The sequence below is a fragment of the Crocuta crocuta genome, unplaced genomic scaffold (genome assembly GCF_008692635.1).
Source record: "Crocuta crocuta isolate KB4526 unplaced genomic scaffold, BGI_CrCroc_1.0 scaffold116, whole genome shotgun sequence".
Classification (NCBI taxonomy): domain Eukaryota; kingdom Metazoa; phylum Chordata; class Mammalia; order Carnivora; family Hyaenidae; genus Crocuta; species Crocuta crocuta.
The window spans coordinates 4299289-4324485 of record NW_027531562.1 but is presented as its reverse complement, the minus strand read 5'-3'; the positions used below and the strand labels follow the sequence as shown (position 1 = coordinate 4324485).

At 36.5% G+C, this 25197-nt stretch overlaps 1 protein-coding gene across 1 annotated transcript in view; it reads right to left on the bottom strand.

The window, feature by feature from the left end:
• Positions 1 to 25197, bottom strand: part of PRKD1 (protein kinase D1) — a 319505-nt gene that overhangs the window by 124368 nt on the left and 169940 nt on the right. The window contains exon 2 of the mRNA XM_077772733.1: positions 16557 to 16695. Coding sequence (XP_077628859.1) covers positions 16557 to 16695 — 139 coding nt within the window. The remainder of the gene's footprint in view (positions 1 to 16556; positions 16696 to 25197) is intronic.

The window sequence follows — 25197 nt, the reverse complement described above, 5'->3', positions numbered from 1 at the left end:
AAAATAAAAAAAACATAACCTAGAAAAGAGGAGATTTTAAGGCGATTAAATATTTAAAGGATGACATAAAGAAGTGGGATTAAAATTAGTTTTGCATGTGGTGGCTGGACAAACTAAAATGATTTAGAGACATGAGTTAACTATTAGGGTTTGTAGCTTGCAAGCCTTTGTTTTAGGGAGTGTATGACTGTTTTTATAAGTGCGTAAACATTTGAAATTTTAAAAATTTAATTTCAAAATTTATACACTGGCTATTATAATAAAGAGATCTAAATATTTCCTCCTTACTTATTAGTCTTAGGTAAGTAATAAGTGCCTTTATAACTTATAGTATTTATTTGAAAAATAACTATATGCCTTTAAATCAAAACAAAGCTACAATCACTCCTTCTACAGCAAGATAGTAAAATCTTACATAATTGTGCCAAGATACATTTTATGTGATTTATCTTTTATCATAGTATTAATGTGTCAAGTTTATTCCATTTGCACTACAATACTTAAAACTGTTATTAAGCAAAGCTCCTCTTTTATGGCAAATTAGAACTAAAGTAAGACGATGCTTATCCATTGATTAGTACTTGCCTCAGAAGCACATTATTTAGGAGTGAAGAAACTCCTTAAAACTTAGTTTACTCAGTAGACAGAGTATACATTATCATTATTANAAAAAATTTTTTTAACTTAAATATTTTATTTTCCTAAATAAAAGGGGAAAATATAAAAGTATAAAAGAACTATTTCACAACTTGTGCTTACTCAGAATCATATTTAACAATCTTAGAAGAATTTCAATTTATAAGTTAAAAAAATTTTTTAATGTTTTATTTATTTCTGAGAGAGAGCGTGAGCAGGGGAGGGTCAGAGAGAGAGGGAGATACAGAATCTGAAACAGGCTCCAGGCTCTGAGCTAGCTATCAGCACAGAGCCCAATGTGGGGCTTGAACCCATGAACCGTGAGATCATGACCTCAGCTGAAGTCGGACACTTAACAGACTGAGCCACCCAGGTGCTCCTCAGTTTACAAGTTTTAATATCTCAGGAAATAAAACAATAAATACAAGGAGATGATTAATGTAAGTTTCAACAGAAAGAGAGAGCCAGGGAAGGGGCACACAAAGGGTTTTCAAGGTTACAGTATTTCTCTAATTCTTCTGTGGGATGAGTGGTGTATTTAGAGTTCTCCAAAGAAAAACAACCCAGAGGATGAAGACTAGCACACACAATTATAGAGGCTAACAAGTCCCAAGTTCAGCAATCAGCAAGTTATGGAGACCATGATATAGTTCCAGTCCCAGTCTAAAGGCAGGAGAAGATGAATGTTCCTGCTTGGGGGCAGTCAAGCAGACTGTCCTCCCTCACTTTGCCTTTTTGCTAATCAGCAAAAGCAGGTACTAGTCTGAACTACAAGAATTGGTGAGGAGCCCCACCCACACAGATTGGGGATGGCAATCTACTTTACTCAGTCTATTGATTCAAATGTTATTGTCATCCAGAAGTATCCTCCAAGTCATAACCAGAATATTTAACCAAGTAACTGGGCACCCATGGCCCAGTCAAACTAACAGAAGACTTAGTTTACTATACTGGTATTCACATTATCTCCTTAAACTATAAACATATGTGTGTATATTCTCTTACATGTACAATAGCAAATGCTGAACTCAAAAATATTACCATGACAAGTGGCACTAAAATGTATGTTATCAAATATAAAAACATTAAAACCAAAAATACCTAAAATTGGGTTTTGAATAAATAAATGGAAAAGAGACAAATTCTCTTTCACAAGAATTCAATATATGCAGATATTCCTTTTCCAGAGGGTGGAACTTATCCTCACCTCATCCCTTGAAGAAGGCTAGACCTCATGATAGAGTAGGGAAAGAATAATAATGGAGAAAATCTACAGTGGGGAAACCTGGCCAACACCACCCTAACCAGGTGATGAAGATTCACATCATCAGTGAGTTGTGTCGATATCATGTACCCCTGAGAAGTACACTGCACTTTCCTGGTATTTTATACCAAACATCTATAACCCAGTTTACTCATGAGCAAAACATCAGATAAATCCAGATGGGAGACCGCCTACAGAATACCTGGTCTGTCTTCCTCAATACTGTCAAAGTCATGAAAAACAAGGAAAGGCTGAGAAACTGGCACAGGATACTGGAAAAAAGTAACAACTAAATGCAGTGTGGTACTCTGAATTGAGGGCTGGAGCAGAAATAGGATATTAGTAGAAAAGCCTGTTAAGTTCAAATCATATACTAATGTTGATTCCTAGGTTTTGACAAAGGTACTGTGATGGTATAAGATGATAACTTGAGTGGAAAGCAAATCTCAGTGAGGTGAACCCTCTGTACTATCTCTGCACCTTTTCTGTAAATCTACCACTATTAAAAAATGGAAAAGTTTATTTAAAAATATGTTGGGTTTTGGCTGTTGACTCGCTAGGGTGGGATCATCTATGGGGGCTAGTCTGATTTCAAAGCTAGAAAGATGCATTTGTGCTTGTCTCACTTGTGCATGTTAAGTACTCCAGGAGACCAAAAATAGATTTCAGTCATTAGAGATGGCAAACCGAGACCTTGGCTCAGCACTAAATGTTTTTAAAAGCATAAAACCAGCAAGAGTAGAGATTTACACGTAAGATAATCCTGAGGTTGCTGTTAAGCTTGAAGGACAAGACGAATCTATTTGGCTCATTATATAAACATACAATTTTTATACACAGAAAAGGTAGTATACTAATACTACAGAATTAAACAAATACTTTTCATTAAAATTTTATAATCATTTTTTTACAAAAAAATTTGATGATAATTGTTAGACTAACATGTCATGAGGAATAATGTCTCTCTTAACTTTGGATTTTTCCAAATATTTTAAGTCCCTAAAATCGAACTTAAATTTTTTCTTTCATATTGAGATCCATTTATTAAGTCTTAAATTGCTAAGGAAAGCATATCAATCACGAACAAGTATTTTTGGAATGACTACCACATATCTGGCACTGAGTTGTTATATGGATGCTTTTTAAAGAACTATAACATACTGCCCCTCTCCTTTAGTATTATTAATCTTATTGAATATGTAAGACAAATGCATATCAAGCACATCCATTTCAGCAAACTTGTGTCTTGCTCTGTCATTGCTTTTCATGCCCTGGTTCCACAGAAAGTAATTTTTTTCCAAATAAATTCTCACAAATATAAATGATTTTTTAAGTGCTTGAAATTCACATGGTAAAAAAATCCGTGTGGGAGCAATATTAACACACAATCAGATGGAATTCAGCTTAGACATTTAGACCAATATGAATACCAAAGTGTACAGGATGAAGCAAACCAATTTCAAACTGTCCAACTTAGTTTCAGAAAATAGTTACATCTAGTGAATGTGAAAAAAGGTATATCTGGATGGAGTGCTCCATACCAGATCTCCACTGTTTCCTAATGTCTAATGTCTATCATTCCTAAAACACTGCCTGAGGAATGGGGGGGAGGTGGTACCAGGGTGGCTCAGTCGGTTAAGCATCTGACTTCAGCTCAGTCATGATCTCATGGTTTGTGAGTTCGAGCCCCAGGTCGGGGTCTGTGCTTACAGCTTAGAACCTAGAGGCTGCTTTCAATTCTATGTCTCTCTCTCTTCTTCCTATGCCCCTCCCTTGCTCACTCTGTCTCTCTCTCAAAAAATAAACATTAAATTTTTTTAAAAAAGCTGTTTATGGATAACAGTGAAGCAAGGGGTACTTTTTGCTTTAGTTTTAGTTTTTGTTTTTCAATTATCAAGGGATTGTTGTGCGTGTGGAAATATCATTTTCCTCTTCATCTCTCTCTCTCTCTCTCTGTCTCTTTTTAAACAGAAGATCAACTGCTTGGACCCATCAAAAATTCTCCACACAGCTTTACATTACCATGCTTTTGAGATTAACAAGTTATAATGATCAGAACCTCAAAAAACTTCTGAGGAACATAAAAATAGAATAAGATGAGACCCAGTGTTAGCCAAAAAAAAAAAGCCTGTCATTTTCTAGAAACTGAAAAGCTTAAATTGCCTCATAACATGAAAAACATGAACTCAGAGCTTGATTCAAATTCCAACTCTTATATTAAAATATATGTAGGAAAGGAGATATTTGGTATATTTTTGTGTCAACTTCACTTTAAGCCTGAAGTCAACACTGGTAACAAACAGGCTATAGATGTCTTAAAAATAACTTTAAAAAGTGGAGGTATAAACACATTCTGGTGTAGTACTGCTCTTTTCAAATACATTTTTCTATTTTATTCTTCCATACTAGCATAATGAATAGTGCTATTGCTGTTTAAGACTTAAAACAGCTGCATTTCTAATTTTGGCAGATTATGAGGGATTTTTACATGGGTTGCATGTTAAAAGCAAATAAACGACATGCCAACCAGCAGAATGAAAGTGCTGGGCAGATGGTGGCACGGCTGAGCTATTGAATTGAAGTGTTATGAGCCACCACCAATCATGGGACATCCAAAAGGGGTATTTGGCAGCTTTTCAAGTAAAGCCCAATCCTTTACCTCAAACAAAAATAATCCATGCCCATGAAATCTTCAGAAAGCCACTCTCCAATTGGCCTTTGTTAACACAGGCAGCCTTCAATGCCTTTATTTCACTGATTTTGATGGCATATACAATTCTGACTTCCTTTGCTTCCTTTACAAACGTCTAAGCCCTCCTATCACAGGGGTGTGTGTGTGTGTGTGTGTGTGTGTGTGTGTGTGTGTGTGTTGGGGAGGGAGACAGAGACAGGAAGAGAGAGATGAATATGGAAACAAAGTATACGGTATAAATTTTTCCCATTACTAAGTGAATTATCACTGCATAAGTCAAGACAGCATTCCAATATGTCTTCACATGGACAAGAGAAAAAATATAAGATCATAAACAATTTTGATGAATATTAAATTTTACTGATCAATCTTGACCAATACATTTTAAAAATTGCATTCAGAAAACTGCTACATAAATTTCCCCAAAACCAAGAGGATTATTTTCCTGGATATAAACAGCTGGGCACTGTATCAATGAAAGGTTTGGCCTTCAAAAACAGGTTTTCCTCTAAAACAAAGAAGCTTATGAAGAATGAGGAAAAAGTTATATGACTGTTTTTTTAGTAAAATTCTACAATTTATATTCATTAAGTATTGTATTTTCTAACTTGGACGACATCCATTGTCAATTGCTGATATTTTATTATATTTTGTATGTTTTTGTAATCCAGCAAAAATTTATTTTTGGAAAACATGTGACATAAAACAAAGAAATGAAGCCATTCATAAATTGTATATGTAGTCTATGTATGATACCATGGTGCCGTATTATTCTTTCAGACCTATTTCTTTTTTTGCTTCTATCTACTCTTCCTATCTCCTTTATTTCTCAGATGATTTTACAAGATCCTTATATTCTAGGTCATGTGTTAGATACTATGCATTATTATCACGTAAATCCTCAGCCTGAAGGTAAGAACACACCCAAACACTAAAAAGCCTTCCTAATGCCATGGAGCTAATAATGTACTGCTGAGAACTGCACTCAGGCAGCTTGGTTCCAGAGTCTGTGCTTTTAATAATGTTAGCATTCTGTGTAGCATGCGATGAGACAAGATAAAGACATTAAGAAACCTGGAGAAATTGAATACTGTGGCTAATACAAAGAATCAGTGTGGTAAAAGTAACATAGTATTGACTTGTGCCATGTTAAAAGTGGCCCTTGAATTAATAAAACAGGTACATGAAGTACTGTGTTTTGCATACCCTAAAATCTGAGGAATTTGTCCTACAAGGAAGTTACAGAGTAATATGGTAGACAATTTCTACCTTGAGGTTTTGGTCATATATTATTACCAAAACATTCAGGTGTGTTCATTATAACATTCCTCTAAATGTCATGTCAAAGAAGATTTCAGTAAAGGCATTTCTGCAGGGTGTGAGGGGTATGTATGTGTGTGTGCAACGTGTTCTAGATTTTCAGGAGTGAGTTTGGTTTATCTCGCTGCTCTGTCCAATAGAATTATTTTGACAGTGAAATGTTCCACATCAACATGGAAGCTATTAATGCATCTATGAAACACTTGAAATGTAGTTAATGTGACTGAGGAACTCAGTTTTAATTTTACCTATTTTTAGTTAAATTTCATATAGCCTTACACAGTTAGTGTGGCCCAGGCAGAATTAGAGAAATCGTTGGGTTGCCTCTCTCTCAGCCAATTCTCATGAAAAGAATTTCATGTTTGTGTAACAGATGGACAAAATAAAAACTCAAACAGTTTTATTCACCAGCATGAGCCTAGAACGTAAGAATTTTGTGCTAACTCAACACTAATAATTTTTTCAACGATTCTGAAAAAAAATATCCATATCAGCTCTATATAGAAGTGAGCCAAGGAAATACCTATTTATTAGATACTAAGATTGTCTACAACATTTTTCATATTAGGGTCTAGTTCTGTAAGTCATCTACTTCATTACCTCTGAAGTGCAAAAGCCTTCATTTTTGGGTTGAAATATAATTTTTGAAAATAAGCCCCAAATAATTCAGAATCAAATCTGGTAAATGAGGCAGAGGTTTTATAAACCAATTCATATAAAAGGGGAAAAGAATGAGCTAGAACCTTACTATGTTTTCTAGAATGATTCTGAATATGCAAAATTCTCTGGGATCATGTTGTACATTGAAGTGCTAGCAAGGTAAGATTTACACACGAGATTGTTAAGTCTTCATCCTATGTAGCAAATATAAAGAACTTTTAACTGCAGAAAGACCAGAAAATACAGAGGAAAAGTCCCTTTTGTGTGGTTTTCATTACCCCTGTGTTCTTTTTCCTGTTTATCTGAATAAATTATAATGCTGGCTTCAATTAGAGAAGTAATAGATGAAAAGAGAAGAGAAGGAAAAACTATGATTTCTGGCTGGATATCCACTTGCCAGATGGTGAAGAACTAGGCCTCAGGCTAATTCTGTGTGAACAGAGGGGCCTGATATGTCTGTCTCTAAAAACCACAGTATGTACATGGCCAGAGATCTATGGAGATTTAGACTCTGGTTTTGGAACACATGACTCAGCTTTTCCTATAGATCATGCCAGCTGACCCTTAGGCATACGCAGCTGTTCTGTTAGGTGGACAAAGCAACGGTGCTCCAATGTGAGGAGTGAGCGTAGGGGGTGGGAGGAACAGCAGGAAAGGTCAACCAGCATCTCAGGATATCAGTCGTTGGTCCCTCCAGACATGGAAATCCAGAAGTTAGAGTCTGAGGTCAGCTCCAGGGTCACTACTATGAGTGAAAGTATGGAGGCTCCAGATGAGGAAATGACAATAAACTGACCAAGGCAAGTGAGAACAGAATGGGTGATATGAGGAGATGCACAAAAAGGGGTGATTGGTGAATACATTTTAGAAAGAAAATAAGAGTATTTGAAAGAAAAGAGGATGGTTGGGAAAACTGGTTGAAGAAAGAATGAACTGAGCTGGGTAGCCAATGAGTTAGTTGGTCATGGTGATGAGCATAATCTAGGAGTTGTGGGAATTCCAAAGGAAAACAATTGGTGTTTTATGAATTAGGTCTTATTTTACATGGGAAATGTATGAGAGACATGTTAATATTTTGGAAGTACAACTGGATTTCTAAAAATAAATAATTTCTAAAAGTAATTACTTTTTGACAACACATGGAAGATAACAAGAAACCACAAAAAACATTAGTTAATATTGATATTACTAATAGATTAGACCTAGGAGAGGCAACTCTGAGCACTGAAATTCAATTCCTAGAGAATAGCAGTAACTTATGGATACCATATATAGAGTAGCAATTTAATAATTTGCTTATTGGCTTGTTCATTTTGTTAATTCAAGTATCCATTTGCTCACTCAACAAACAGACATTGATTGCAACTGACATGCCAGGTCCTGAGGAGTCAATATAAAAATAAATGGGTCTTGTTTCAAGGATTGTGTAGTCCGGTGGGATGAAAGTGGGACAAGAAGGCAGAGTACCTCACATTTGCCAGGCATCTTATGAAATGGTTTAGATTTACCCTCATGAAATATATAGCCTAACTCTATAGTAAAGATATTGCTATTGTTATTTGACAGGTGATGGATCAAGACTCAGGGAAAGGAGATGATGTACCAGTAATTACGTAATAAATGGAAGCTCTAGGATTCAGCCTGGTTTTTGACTGGAGGTCCACTAATTATCAAACTGAATTTATGTGCATATATGTCATAAAATAACTGTGGTACATATTTCTTAGTTAACATACAGAAGCACTTAGAACAGTGCCTAACAAATTATAAATGCTATATGTCCTTATATCATTATCACTAATGTTTTTCTTAAAGAAGAACATGGGACAGAAATATTATTTATTCAAAATCAAACAAGAGACATGTAACACAGCAGAGAGTAAAATGTGCAGGAAGTTTTTGAATGACAAAAGTTTCTTCAAAGAACTTTTCCCTTTAGGGTTTGTCTTATGACCATGTTACCTGGGGAGAATGTTTCCACTCTGCCTTGACATTTACGGTTCCTAAAAAGATAGAGAAGCAATGCACTCTATGCCATATCTGTCTGGAGAATCCACTCTACAAGGAGACACATATCGAGAAAACTATCAAAGTAAAGAAGTGCTCTGAGCCCCTATTACCCATTTGAGGTCACAATTTGGGAAAGTTGGAAAGTCTATAGAAATATTCCAACAGCCTGCACTTTGTATTCATTTTTCCAGGAAAATGATTTAACGTTGTACAAAGAAACCAAAATGAAGTTTACTAGCAAGATAAAGATGGAAAGAGAATTATTAATAATAATAATAATAAGGAAATTCTGAAGACACACTTAACAAAACCATACTTCGAAGAAAAGAGTAATGGCATGTAATCTTACATTTAAGTTTTCCATTATTACAAAACCACCAGCACAGATAATTACAACTAGAGTTGGACAGGAATGGGCACCACTAAGACTGGAATACTTAGATGTCCAAAATAACTACAAAGAAATATAAAATATTAGTACTGAAGACCAGGTCTTTTACAACCTGAATTACTCAAGCAGTATTAAGACCAGGGAGGTGCTTCCCGCAGTTAATTCTCTCTTCCTAAAAGGAAAGAAACAAAACTATATCTACAGAATGTATTCCTGGGGACATAATAACACAGTGACCTAGTGTATTACTCTCGTGGTTCTCCTCTTCGACTCATATTTCAGAGGAGTATAAACACTGCTAAGCAGTATCTTCCAAGTCCAAGAAATGGATACAACTGGAATGGTGCCGTGTAAGTCAATAATTTACACTTTCTATAAAAGAAAGAAGGACCTTGCTAGAATTTTGTTACCATCTATTTTTTTCTGGCCTATGGTTTATGCACTGAATCCTAGTAATAGAAAAACATGGTCATAAGGATTCATTAAATATAGTGATGCTAAGACACTATTTCAATTTTGATCAGAGTTGTGAAATTATATGATGGGATCCTGTTTAGGCAGGGCATGGTTACTTTATTATTTCATATTGTGTACTGTAACTCTATGAAGAAGAGACTTCAGCTTTTCTTAACCTGATCACAGTTTATATAGTTTATTAAATACTTATTTTTATGAAGAAGAGAGGGATAAGGGTTCTGTGATAAAAATCATTATCAGTGGAATTTGTAGCTCATTACTGGTTTTGTTGTTACAAATGCCATCAATATTTTCCTGAAATATAAAGTTACCATGGTAGGAATTCTTTGAACAGATCCTCAAAAAATATACTGGCCCAAGTTCACAGGGTTAACCTGAAGTTGAGGTAATGTTAATAGTGACTAAGCACTTAGATTCAAACTCTGGTACTCTCTCTACTACTCACTGCAGGATGTGGGCAAGTTAAAATGTATATTTTACAGCTTTTAAGATCTCTGATTTCACTACCTCCCAGGATAATTGTGAAAGAAACATTACTTATGTAAACTGATTCAAAAGCTTACTGTTATTATGTAAACAAAAATTTCTTTCTTCCTAACTCCCGTTTCTCCTTGATTCAAATATTCCCCTCTGTGAGAGAGAAGTGGTCTGTGTGTAGACAGAACAAATATACCTTCTCATACCATTTGGTCCATGGGTTTTTTCCAGAGTAGTATCCCCAGTTTGGACTGCTACAGAAAGACTCAGCATATACTTGGGAGGAAGGAAAAAAAGTATCCATGTTACAGTGAGTTTGGGAAGAGATTTTCAAGACTTATGCTTCACATTAGCAGGCACCAAAGTTCTGAAGAGTCCTGCAATAAATTAATTCTTTTAACACTGTTTGACACAATAGCTTTCAAACTTATCATACCAAGATTCCTTTTTGTGGTATGTTTAACAACAATGAACATTGTGAGGAAAGGCTGCTTAGAGTGTAAAGAGTAGAAGCAACCAGAAGAGCTAACATTTATTGTGCAGTTACTGTGTGGAGAAATTCTCTGAAGTGCTTCACATGTTAACTTATTTTTTAAAGTTTTTACTTAAAAAACATTTTTAATGTTTATTTATTTTTGAGAGCGGGGGGGAGGGGCAAAGAGAGAGAGACACACAGAATCTGAAGCAGACTCCAGGCTCTGAGCTGTCAGCACAGAGCCCAATGTGGGGCGTGAACCCATGAATCAGGAGATCATGACCTAAGCCAAAGTTTAATGCTTAACCAACTGAGGCACCCAGGTGCCCTGAGTTAACTTAATTTTAGTGTTTCCAGTAACCTTACAGTGTAGGTGGTAGTATTGTCTCCATTTTACAGATGAGGAAACTGAGCCACAGAATGAGTAAATGTCTTCACAAAGATGTATAGATAGTACGGAATAGACAAAGGATGTGAAGGCAGATGATCTGGCCCTTAGAACTGTCCGCCATACTTATGCATACCACTTTACCAGCAGACTGAAGAAAATATGGAATCCATGGTCTATTAGCCCTGGATGATACTTTCACCCTGTATAAGATTCTTTTTTGATTGAAAAACAAATAAAAATTAACACTGAATCCTAGAGATTATGCAACTTGTGCAAAATCACAAAGGAAATCAATGGTGCTATATGCCCAAGAAATTAGTTCTCCAGCATCTTAGGACAGGAGCCAAACTACCTGGCAAACATACTGAACAACACTTGAGAGAAAGACTTGGTGTGAGGCAAAGAGCATGTGATCACTCTAAGGTAGCTGGAGCTCTCCTGAAAGTCCTCTTCATTTTCTCATTTTCCTTCATCAACTATATCCAAATGGTTATAGCTCTCTTCAGTTTTAACTCTAAAATATTTTTTATTCTCTCTACTTCATTTTTAGCTCTTCAATCACTGCCTGAAAGTCAGCCCACACCCCCTCTGCTTGGGCTATGGCACTAGCTTTCTAAAGAGGCTCCCATCTTTAGATGGTGTGGAACAAATAACCAACCACATGTGGAAACACCACTTTGCAGAGTTATAAACAATACTGCATAATCTATTGTAAAAACTAGTGAAAAATATCTGAAAACATTTGGATTTTTACCATTAATTAAAGAAGGAAAGGTTCAACATTTAGTTCTAAGACTTTAAAATTGTAATCTTGGGAAATTCTTATAGCCCTCATCTATTCTCCATTTAACCACCTATGAAATAGACACACACACACACACACACACACACACACACACACACACACTCATTAGAGTCTCCATAAAAGAAAAACAAAAAATAGAGTTGAGTCATGTGAATGTAATATTGTTATTAATTTGCATTGCTACAGCTGAATTATCAGGCTTTGATAAAGACTCATCATGAGAAAGGCTTCAGATAAGTTCCATGAACTTTATTTTATAGTTCAGTACTATACACTTGAACTTGACTTTGGCTTTAGTAAGAAAAATTTCCATTTGTAGTGCTTTCCTACCCCATAACAATGGTAGCAATCCTAATCCTTTGCTTAAAAGATAAAGAAAATTTGCCAGAGGTGGGAGTGTGCATGGTGGGGAACTTCCATGGAGTTATTTCTTTTTTTCTTCTCCAGAACCCAACCCATCCACCTATGAGCAATGTTTTCCTGGCTTACTGGGTCAAAATTCACTAGCTCATACAAGCCTTGTTTTTCAAAAAGAAAAGGAGAAAGAAAACTAGCAAAGTAGCCAAGAGCAGCCTGGTTAGTACTAACAGATGATGAAAGGTCTCGGCAGAAAATGACTTAAACGATAGAAAATTCTTGACACTGTCTGAAGAGACAGGAGTATATAACCTTATTTGAAATGAACCTTTCCATATTGTCTCACATTTTACTGTACTCCTATGTCAGAAAATGGTCCTGTTGGTGGAATATTGGTTAAATATTAAAAGAACCAGATTATATTTATGTTGAACTGCAAAGTAAAATTTAATTTTTCATGGGAAAAAGCAGAAAATTTAGAAAAATCAATTTTTAGCAATAAAATTATAGTCCTTGGGTCACCTGGGTGGCTCAGTCAGTTAAGCATCTGACTTCGGCTCAGGTCATGATCTCATGGTCCATGAGTTCAAGCCCCACATCGGGCTCTGTGCTGACAGCTCAGAGCCGGGAGTCTGCTTCATATTCTGTGTCTCCCTCTCTTTCTGCCCCTCCCCTGCTCATACTCTGTCTCTCTCTCTCTCTCTCTCTCAAAAACAAACATTAAAAAAGTTTAAGAAAAAATTATAGTCTTTAAGAGGAAAATTTCCACAACATTATGTCCTGAAATCGGTCTGAAGGCAGCAGAGGGGATGTCCAGTGTTGTGGTCTCTTCCTTCCTTTACCCACTGCATTTTTAATGAAGTTGATCCTTAACCACACCTTCAGGAAATGGCATATTTCTCTGGCCAATTACAGCACTCCATATTCTTCAGGGACCGCGTCAGGAATGAGCAAATAAGATGAGCTCCCTAGCATCCAAGTATAAAGCAATACATATTATATTATTATATTATATCATTATATTATATTAATTATCTTATCTTATCTTAGTGCTCATATCACAGGCACTAATTTCTGGTAAGGGCTAAGTCAATGCACAACAAGGAGATCTGAACTTCAGTTTACTACTGTGGATATACCAAGAAATAATATTTGTATAACAAAGCAATATGTTTACAAAATTTTGTAAATGTGATAACTTCTAACGTAAGAGTCACTAGTCAATCAGTCAACTCATACATACTTAGTGAGAACCGTACGTCTATGGTAACAAAACGATGTGGGGGGTACGGGGAGGAATGAAATGTTGAACAGTCATAAGGTTTGGTAAAGAGGAATCTAAATTGAGGCACAGTGGCAGAGGACTCTGTGTCTAGCAGCCATGTGTGTCTCAGGAACAGGAACGGCAAAAATAGATGGTAATGTAAGTCAGATTATAGACATGTGTAAGAGGCCCAACTAGGGTGTAAGAGAACATGAGATACTGGAGATTGGATCAAAGTGATGTACAACATGCAAGTGGTGGCCTGTATGCTGTGGGGAGAGAAGAAGAGAAAAACAGTTCTAAAATGACAGGGAGTTAGTGACTGAAAACTTCAGTCAAATGATAGGGCCCACGATGTGGATTTGGTAGCAACAGGCAAGATGGAGGAGGTGTGTCAGCGTGAACACCTCAGAGTTGGACCACACCTTAACGGTGAGCTCAGGTGTGGGACTGTGCTGCAGGTGGCTGACAACAAACAGAAAGGAAAGCGGCCTGGGAAAAGCCAGGACTGTAATGGGGGCAGGGGAGGTTTTAAGGAAAAACCATTTTTAACATTTATTGAGAAAATCACAATGCTCAGCATTAGAGTGTGGAGAGAAGGGAGGAGAATACAGTTGCCAAAGAAGCTAATGGGGAAATGTTGGAAATCATCAATTAAACATAACTGAATGTATATACATACAAAAATACATATATTATATATAATTATATGTTTAATTAAATATATATAATTGTATATTTAAGGGTTAAATTACACTGGGAAAGTGAGACTATGTGTAGTAAAAGAGTTGAAAGTTTCCAGGTTCAAATCTGAAACTAGCCTGTTATAGAACGGTTCCTTTTAAATACCAACAAGATAGCGGATGAGAGCAGGAGAGGCCTTCCTGAGCCTGGCAGTGGGATAGCAGGTTTAAAAAAAAGGTTGCCCTTAAATGCCCTCTCAGCAATCGTGGCCAGGGAGACAGGCGAGAACGTGGAACAGAAAGGATGGATGACTTAAGAAGTGGAGTGTAAACACAATGAGGGTCTTGGTTTACAAGGACGGTGAGGAGGAGCATAGCCCTGGTCTCAGTGTGGGTGCGGCGAAGCAATGCAGAGGGGTGCATCGGGTCACACGCAGGAAAGCAGGCCCTGCTCACTGACACTCACAGAGATCGCACACACAAAGGCAGCCCCCTTCCACAAGCACAAGCACACCCACACACAGCTTGCATTCAGGTTGTCTGGAACTGCTATAAAACACTTGACAACAAAAGTAAAATGGAAAGAAAAATAAATTAAATTTTGAAATGCAATTTAAAACATTCTCATATATTTCTGGACGTTGCCACAGGCAAAAAACGATTCATAAAACACATTATGTTATTTGCAAAGCACACTGGCTATGAGTTTAATATGAATTATAGAGAGGATGGATCCAGGGCATGATTTCCCTGAATAATTTATTTCAGGCAGCCCCTAATGCTCAGAAATAGGAAACTGAAAAAACAACACGTCTAAGCACCAGTTTTTTGAGGCCAGGTGCACTACTTCTGTGAAAGAGCCAAAGAAAGGTAATAGCATGGCAGTTTCTCAAAAGGTTAAAAATAGAACTACCATATAATCCAGTTAAATGCCGCTAGTAGTATTTACCCCAAAAAAAGAAAACACTAAATCAAAATGATAGATGCACCCCTAATGTTTACTGGTGCATTATTTAAAACAGCCAAGATATGGAAGCAGCGCCAGTGTCCATCCATAAAAGAATGGATAAAGAAGATTCAATATGCACATGTGCACGCGTGCGCGCACGTGCACACACACACACACACACACACACACACACACAGGCGATGGAATATTACTCAGCCATATAAAAGAACAAAACCTTGCCCTTTGCAACAACATGGATAGATCTAGAGGGTATAACAATAAGTGAAATAAGTCAGTGAGAGAGAGACAAATACCATGTGATTTCACTCATGTAGAATTTAAGAAACAAATGAACAAAGGAAAAAAGACTATAACAAACAAAAGAGTAGACTCTTCGTTATAGAGGACAAACTCACGCCCGCCACAGGAAGGGAAGGTGGAAGTGCTCATGATGAGCACTGAGTGAGGTAAGGAATTGCTGAATCACTATATTGCACACCTGAGACTAAGGTGACACTATACATTAATTATACTTGAATAAAAAAAAATATGAAACAATCATACTAAATAAAAGTGATTGGTATTATCTACCAAAAAAAACCTCCCATGTAAGCTTTTTTCCTTTTTGGTTTCTTTAGCAAGTGGGAACCCAATAAACAAGAACATTATTACTTTTTTCTAGCAAAACAAGTTGTTTCAAAGGATCTATCTACACAATGAAAATGTGGTGATCCCAGGAGGTCACACAATGATAGGTGATCAGCAGAGACAAAGTGAATTAGACTGCATCAAGGTCAAGTCCAACTGAAGTCTAATCAGTGTAACCAAGGCCTGGGCACTGCACAAGTTTGGGAACTTGCGGAAGTAAAATCTAGAATCATTAAAGCTAATGGATTTCCTTTAGTCAAAGAAATAACAAGCAAAGAAGCAACACAATCTGAGTTTCTTAATAATCCCCCATTTTTAACAAAAATAAACATTAAAAATCTGTGTCTCTTCACATTACTGCACTGATCATTGCTGTGAGGTTCCCTGTACACCTCTTCTCTTCCACTTTTTTTTTTTACATTAAATACATCAATTTTTTTCTGTATTGATACACACCGTCCAATTAGTGACTTGTAAATCCTAAACAAGAAATATAAATGTGGGCAGATATCTATCTGAGAACAGCTGCTCCTCGAGGAGTGATCTGTCTCGTGTCACATGGCATGGCCTCATCTGCTGTTAACTCCTGAACTCTGGTTTCCAACTTGGCCTTAGCTTATAGCAAGCAGACTTCTGACTTAACAAAAGCAATGGATTCCTACCTAGCCCTGTTGTCATTTCTTGGCTTCCACACCCTCCGTACATTTGGGGCCCTAAACCTATCTTTTAACACTGGTGATTTTTTTTGTTTGCATTTGCAGTAAATCAGATGATTGAGGATGATGAATGAAAGTATGTCTGTGTGTTGTTGGGAAACTGGGGAGACTGTAAATTTGGAAAAAGTGACTGGGACAAAATTGGGTGCAGAAACAGCCAATATAAGGCAAACTGTTTGCTCTTTCCAAAAAAGGTTTGAAAGTTCCTATAGACAGAAGCCCCAGATTTCCTTTTGGGCCCAAGTTTGATATTTGTTTTCTATGCTGCCCTTAAAAACTTATGGCTAAGATTTCTTCAAATAGAAATTATTAATCTATGCAGAGAGAAATAAAAGTACTACCTGACAAGACAACTTCAATGAGATCGCCTTCCTGGATATCGCTAGCCGTTTTCACCAGCTGAAGGATGTTTTCGGAGGTAGGGTCATGGCGAAAAAGCAGGATCTTATCATACATTCCATAGAAACCACATTCAGGGAACTGTAAATACAGATACCACAATAGGTTAAATATCAAAATCTTATAAATTTAAAAGAGAATCCATATAAACATCAGGTACAAACACAAGTTAATTACAAAAGTTCAAAGTATCTGGAACATTGAAACTGAATAGCAAAGTTGATACTGACATGCCTCCAAGTTAGGAGGAAAAAAATCACATATGATAAGGACAGTACGGTCCTTAGACTAATGATATTCTAATTAGAGGGCAAGAACATGGAAGAATATGAGATAAAAATCAGAGACTCCTGGCAGTAAGTGGCTAAGAAATATAATAGGTGGGAAGCATTGTGCATTTTCACTAGATCTATAACAATCCAGCAGTGTAAAAATGGGAATCAGTTTACCACAATTGCATTACACACATAATGTTGCAATTTGCTTGTCAAGAAACGTCAGTCCATTTTGGCATAATTGTAACTAAGAGACTACTCAATAAAACTGACCATGTCCTGTGTGCGGGCTGAAGTGTTATCTAGAGTCTTTGACTCAGGAAAGCACCAGGGGAGACAAATCAACTCTCCTTTCTGTTGCGGCCCCCATGCACTACATTTAATTTTCATGCAATCTAAGTTAAATAGATTACGAACAATAGCTAAAAGCCCATTTGTCTTAAACACATAATGTTTAAATTCCCTCCACAGGGCTAAATCCAAGAGTTTCTTATTCAAAGATTATCTCCCAAGGCATCTAATGAATGATATTTTATAGTGGAAAAATCTAGAAAAACTGTAACAGTAACAATTACTATTATAATATTAACAATTAATATTCCCTGTATTTCCTATCTTCCTTCTAAAGTAAGAAAAGTTTCCAAATTCAGACCACAGTCCTAATTTGTAATTCCATTTTAAAAATAGAATTATTTGATCAAAGGGTTCCTGTTGCTCTGCATGCTTGACAGCATTTGGTAATGTTGCTTGTTTTTACTTTAGACACTCTAATAGGTATATAATAGCACCTCATAATTTGCATTTCCCTAATGACTAATGAGGTTGCACATCTTTCCCTATGCTTATATGCCCTCTTATGCATACAACTGGTCAACTGCTTTACCCATTTTTTAAACTGAATTGTCTTCTTATTAATGAGCTCCAATAGTTCTTTATGTATTCTAGATAAAAGCTTTTCATCAGATATGTGTTTTACAGATTTTCCTTCCAGTCTGTGGCTTGTCTTTTCATTTTCTTCACATTGTTATCTAAAGGTCTTAATTTATATGAAGCCCAATTTATTTCAAATATTTCCTTATGGATCATGCTTTTGATTTAATATCTAATAAATCTCTGTATAGCTGAAAGTAACAGAGAAATTCACCTATGTTTTATTCTACATTTTATTGTCTTGGGGGTTTTACATTTGGATCTATAATATACCTTGAGGTGATTTTTGAATGAAGTAAAAAACGTAGATCAAGGCTCTTTTTTAAATAAAATTGGTGTGAGCTCTTCCTTAAATGCCTGGTAGAATTCTCTAGCAAAGGCATATAAGCCTGGATTTTTCTACTAAAATTCAGCCCTTAGCAATACTTAGCAGTTTTCTTTCAAGGAATCTATTCATTTTATCCAAATTTCTTACTTCCAGGCAAAAAGGTTTTTTTTTTTTATATTATTCCTTTATCACCCTTTTAATGCCTGTACAGTCTATAGTTACACCTCTTAATACTTTCCCAATAATTTGTGTCTTTTCTTCCTTTTTCCTTGATCAGTCTATATATTGGTCTATACATGTATTTTCAAGCCAATTTCATACTGTTTTGATTACTACTATAACATACTTTGAAATCAGGAAATATGCCTTCTTTAGCAAGAAGTTTTATCCCTCTTGCTAAAATTGCTTGGGCTACTTGGAGTTTTTTGTAGTTCCATATGAATTTCAGAATTGTATTTTCTACTACTGTAAAAATGCTGTACGTATTTTGATAGGGGTTGCATTGAATCTGTAGATTGCTTTGGGTAGTACTAATTCCTCTAATACATGAATGTGCAATGTCTGTGTTTTTTTTTCCTTTCTTTGAGAAGTATTTTCTTGTTTTCATTATACAAGTCTTTCACCTCCTATTTTCACATAAATCCTTGAAAGTTCTTTTCTACTAAGTCTATCACCTCTACCATTTTTGGTCTACTTCCATTAACTATTTTGATCCTGGTTGTGGGTGACATTTCCTCCTACATTTCCTGCTTTTTCATAGGTATACTTTTTTAAAATTGACATACAGTTAACATACAATGTTACTTTAGGTTCAGATGTACAACACAGTAGTTCAACAATTCTATATGTTATGCTAAGCTAATCACAAGTGTAGCTACCATCTCTTACCATGTAAGGCTATTATAATACCTTGACTATATTCCCTATGCTGTACCTTTCATCCTTGTGATTTATTCATTCCATAACTGGGAACCTGTACCTCCCACTCCTCTTCACCCATTTTGCCCAACCCCCTACCTCCTCTCCTCCAGCAACCACCAGTTTGTTCTCTACATTTATGGATCTGTATCTACTTTTTTTCGTTTGTTTGTTCATTTGTTTTTTTTAGGTACCATATATAAGTGAAATCATATGGTATTTGTCTTTCTCTGCCTGACTTATTTCACTTAGTATAAAAATAGAAATGCCATATGATCCAGTAATTCCACTACTACTATTAACCCAAAGAAACTAAAAACACCAATTTGAAAAGATATACTCAACCTTCTATTTATGCCAGTATTATTTAAGCAGCAAAGATACAAAGCAACCAAAGTGTCCACTGATGAATGAATGGATAAAGAAAAAATATATACATATATAATATATCATATATATTATATAATATTATATATATATAATGGAATGTTATTCAGCCATATAAAAGAATGAGATCTTGCCATCTGCAACGACATGGATGGACGAAGAGGGTATAATGAATGCTGAGGGAAAGTCAGTCAGAGAAAGGCAAATACCATACGATTTCATTTATATGTAAAATATATGTGTAGTTTTTAAATTAGATGCCAAATTTTTGAATTAATGTGAGCAGTTGGACTTTGTTGTCTTCCTTTGAAGACAACCTTGATATATGTCATAGCAAAATATTAAGATAATTGCCTANTAAGCGAAAGTCGGACGCCTAACCGACTAAGCCACCCAGGCGCCCCTATTTTTAAGCTTTCTTAAGGCAGCGCTAGAGTAGTATTTCCTCTAGGGATAGTTTAACCCTGCTATTAATATGAAATTCTTTGAGGGGCACCTGGGTGGCCCAGTCGGTTAAGTGTCCAACTTCGGTAAGCCGAACCAGCTTCGTCCAGCTCTGTGATGATGGCTAGCTCAGAGCCTGGAGCCTATTTCAGATTCTGTATCTCCCTCTCTCTCTAACCATCCCCTGTTCACAATGTGTCTAAAAAAATTAAAAAAAAAAAACCATAAAATTTTTTTAAATGAAATTCCTTGAACATCTCTATGGAATACCTCAAGTTTCAGTGAAATTTCTCCCATTTGCCTGATAGAAAAATCAGTCTTCCAGCCCTGTGGGAGCTTTGGAAAGTGTTCATTTCATAGGTTCCCAGCAGCTACTCTTTCCTCTGACTTACAGATTTTCACCCTACACATACACAGATTTTCAGTTAGTCTAATACTCAAGCAGGCCCTTAAGCAGATTTCTGAAGCTCTTTCTCTGTATTCATCCCACTTTCTAGTATTTCTCCCCTAAAAATCCTTTGACCAGGTCACCTTGAGCTCTATTCTGTGCCTCTTCTGTGCAGCCAGGCAAGGAGGCTCTTCTTATTTTCTCTCTCCCTACACTACACTCTGGATCCTGCCTCCAGGCAGAAAGTTCAGATGACTGCAGTACTTACCACATTTGTTTTTCTTCTCTCAGGGATCACAGTCCTGTATTCCTGTTGGACAGTGTCTAGAACAGGCATCCTGTACAATTTGCATGGTTTTCTATTTGTTTGGAACAGTGAGCCTATGCCATACCAGATACTCTTTGTGAGCAGAACTCAAAGACCCATGTGCCTTTTAAGTATAGAATGCTCATCTTTTCCAGCATTTGCAAAAAGAAGTCAGTTAAGTAAAAAATGTCTACAATGGGTAAGAGTACATTTTAGGATTACTTTGAAATAAAGATACAAAATATATTTAATAAGATAAAATTACAAAATTAAAAAATATCATATAACTCGTAAGCCTCACTTTGAGAGCTTGAATTAAACTTTTACTTCAAGAGTTTTCCCTGATTTGAACACAAAATACTACATTAACTAACGCACAGGTCCTCTTACCATATCCTTCCAAAACCATGGATAGCTGATTCTGATTCAAGAGGGGAAGGAGAAAATTCAAGGGATGCAGTGTTTGAGCTGGGGTGAGTAGACAATAGTAGCTGGAGAGGAAGAGAGATAAAACAGCAACTGTTTCCCCAAAAAAGAGCCAAACTTACAGTGTCTTCTAACCAATGTCACATGGACGTGCTGTGCACAGGAGGGACCCAGTGGCAATCCTGAAGAGAGGCTTCGGAGACAAAGATTCTGTCGCCTCATCACAATTTCTGTTAACATGTCCACAAGCCTCTTGCCTTCTTCAAGGACTTTGCTATATTCTGTTTCTTTATGGTCCTATATTGCTAACATTTGAGCATCACATTCTGTTATGCTTCACTGTAAAACTGTGGGTCTATTGAACTGATGATATTGTATTCAAGTACAGCTTGACTGCCTCACATCCTAATTAGTAGATTTCTTTCTGAGGGTGACTCACAAAACACTTTTAAAAATAAGAATAGATAGCATAATATCAATATACACAACGCATATCAAAGCTATTGTTTAAAAAGACTAAATTTAAAAAAAAACAAAGAGCATAATAAATATTCATGAAGGTTATTTGTCCAAGATACAGAGGACTGAGGCTTGGATACCCTCTCTCCCACACTCCCTCTTACCAGGTCACAGACATGGCTTTTCTCTCTTCATTAACAAGCCATTCAGAATCAGGTTGTAGAGCCTTGTGAAGAAGGGCACAGGGGTGAACATGAAGGCCTAGCCTCACGGGACAGTTGTCATGGCAGCAGAAAGTGAAGGTTCGATTTTTTTTTTTTCAGACTGTACCTTTTCCTATTGGCCAGAGAAAAATCTATGCACATTTACCTTTTACAGTTAAGAGGGAAAAAAAATCTTTTCTTTGATGTAACATAACTTTCTGCTTGAATAGAAACTATATACAATAAGACTTCCAAAAATTATATTTAAAAATGATGACTAGAAGGTGAAAAGTATAACGAAACAATGCCTGACAACTGAGAAGAGAACATATTGGGGGAAAACACTCACGGAACAACATTCCCTAATTTGGTCATAATCATCTGTTTTTATGTGAAGGTGTGTGAGCTTTGAAATCTGAAAACCCTCATTAAACTAAACAGGCTTTCAGAAAGGCTCAGAGGCTTGTAAACTCAGCTGGAGCTTATTACAAGATCAGTTCTGTGTTTCACAGAGGCTTTGTGGTTGTGAGCGCAAACATCTGAGATAAGTGATTTCAAGCTCTCTCCAAGTTTGACTGTAACAAAACTGGCCACTGTGAAAATACGGCCAACAATCACGGCACCGGTCCTAAAGTCTTTAATTCTACCCTATGCTGGAAACCTCTGTGCTGCTGTGTGTATCATTTGGCATTTTTGACCACAGAGCACAATTTACTGTTACATTTCAGTATAAATTCATGGCTGGCCAGACAATGTGCTCCAGAGTAGAATAAATACATGTTTTAATGAGTTGCTGCAATGTGACCTGGCCAACGGGAACTCTAAGGAACAAAGGGTGCTTTTCCACAGTTGAGGCCAATCACAAAGGGCAAGAAACAAGCAAATACCAGAAACAAATTAATCTATGAGTCAGTCAAGCAGAAAAAAAAAAGAGAGAAAGAGAGAGATGGCCGATTAGGAGCTGAAAATACACTGCCAGTTTACTTTTGCTGAAAGGTGATGAAAATCCCGGAATTAAATTATTCTGCTCAATAACAAGACACATCAGGCAGCTGAATATTGTACTCTTCTCATTGAAGAGGCTTTCCAAGTTATTTTCAAAGAACTCTCCTGTTTGTGACAAGTAGTGCCATGACTGTCCACCCTGAATGAGCAAAGAAACTAGAAAGGTGCTCCCAATTGCTAGTTTGGCCAAAATCCTCCCTCAGGATTGTTCCTGGAGGGATAACAAGGATACATTAGGAGCAACTATTTTAACAAGAATGCCTAACCAGCTGGGTGAAACCCTCTCTTGATCCCCTTGTTGGAGCTGCATCTGAATGATGTCTGCACTGAGCTGTAAAGAGCAGGAAAAGTTAGGCAGTTGTTGATGATTCTGAAAGCAGCGGATCCTCAGGTCAATTGAATCCTGCTGAGGGATGTTCTGAGTGAGCACTAAGATAACAGTCATAAACTTGGATCGTTAACTTTGCCTAGGAAACCAACCCATCCCCTTTTAAATAACCTCACAATTAAAAACAGAAAAAGTCTGATAAAAGACGAAAAATTTAAGTACTACATAAAAAGTTAAGTATATGAAAAAACCAAATTCTTAGTGAATAACGTGATTATAGTGTACACAGCATTACAGCTGTAGCAACAAACAAAATTATGAGCTGGCTTAAGCCCATCAAAAGCATGAACACTAAATTTTCATTTAGTAACACAAGTTATAAAGTGAAAATGAAAGGGAAAAAGAAAAAGTGAATAACTTATATTATCTGGAGGCATATTCCTGAACTGTATTCAAATTTGGGCACAAGCTCTTAGATTTGGTGATTTCACATCCTCAAAAAGATGTACAGGAAAAGAATCCCATCCTAGGACCACAGAGCTCTGTGACTAGTTTCTGAATGTAATCTTAGAAAACAGAAACCAGAAAAAAAAAATTTTAACCTTTCTTTTTTCCTCCTGCCCTCCCTCCTCTGCCCAAGCCCCTCTCCCAAGCTAGACAGAAACTGAACAGCATTCCACCACAATAACTAAGAACTACTGTCAAAGGTAGTGCTTTGCTCTCTCTGCTGGGTGGCAACTGTTATTACAGATTCTTGGTCCAATCACTGATCTCTCAGTCCAAAAGATGTGATTCATGAAAATAAATCTGCAATACCTCTTTTCGTGAAATGTTTTCAAAAGCCTTTGCAGAATTCCGGTCACTGGAATGATCATTCCAGTGATGAAATAAGAAGATGCATCGTACATTTTCCGAGCCATGAAATACGGCACAACCGTCCATTGCAGAGCCAAGAGCACATGCATTCTCCATTACACCTTGCTATTTTCTGGGCCACAGAAAGCTGTCCAAACACAGATAACCCTGGCAAACAGTCCCAGCCCCTGCTTTGCTCCCTCTGCAGTTCTTTCTCTAGCCAGCACCTGCAGTCACATGACTCTGCTCCACTAACCCCAATGCTTCCTTTGAAAAGGGATGCCTAACACCAAGGTCTATCAGCTTCAAAAATCTTCAAGGACCAAATTTACAAACACAGAACTCACTCTGGTTAGTCCTCCTCTCTCCACTCACATGACAAAACACTTCACTTCAATTTATTGCACTCTTGCTTTCCTAAAGGAAGATCCAGAATCTGATCCAGGCACTTGCTCCTGCTTAGATTTCCTTTTTTAAGCCATTCTCCTTTCCATCAAGTTCAAAATCCCATTGTTTAAGCAAACATTTTCACTCATAATTTTACATTTGGACCCTCTGTTTGCATTATAGCAAAGAAAAGTAAACAGAAAAAGATACTTGAGAAAGAAAGAAACATATTTCATCAAAGAGAGGTCTGCTTGGAATCTTTAGATTTAATGTGAAATGGCAGATTCTGATTATGAGAGTTAAAAGTTGGTTGTACTACAAAACACAGAAACATGCATGCATGTAGACTGAACTTGCAACACTTTTGGAGAATAATGCTAGACTCTAAATTCTCCTTCCTAGGGCATATAAGTATATTGACGTTATATACCAGATATTGCTAAGGAAGTCTGTTTAATAAATTATATGCTTATCTTTAAGGCAGCAGATGTGACTCAGTGTGATGGTTGATTGTTAGCAGAAACTTTTCTTCTACTTTAATTTGAATAATATGTCATCTATTAAAAAGACAAAAGCAGTAAGGAATGACTTAATACATCATTAACTCTAATGGCAGTAACTTCTGTGTAGAGACTTCCTGGAGGTACTTGAAATCATTATTTTGTTGTATATAATTTTTAAGGTTTAAAATAAATGTTCATATCAAGCAATTATAGGTGGTAATAATTAATGAGAGCCTCACCAGTGTTGTGTAAAAACATATTACTCTGCATTATACCTTGACAGATTACTAGTCAGTGATAGCTATTAGAAGTCTTAGTAGGCACTCTGAAATTATTCACACAACAGTAATTAGGTGTGTGGATGTGCAGCTTGGAAATGGAAAAAAAAATGTACTTCACTCCATCTTACTGAATTCAACTGTCACTATAGAATATTGTAT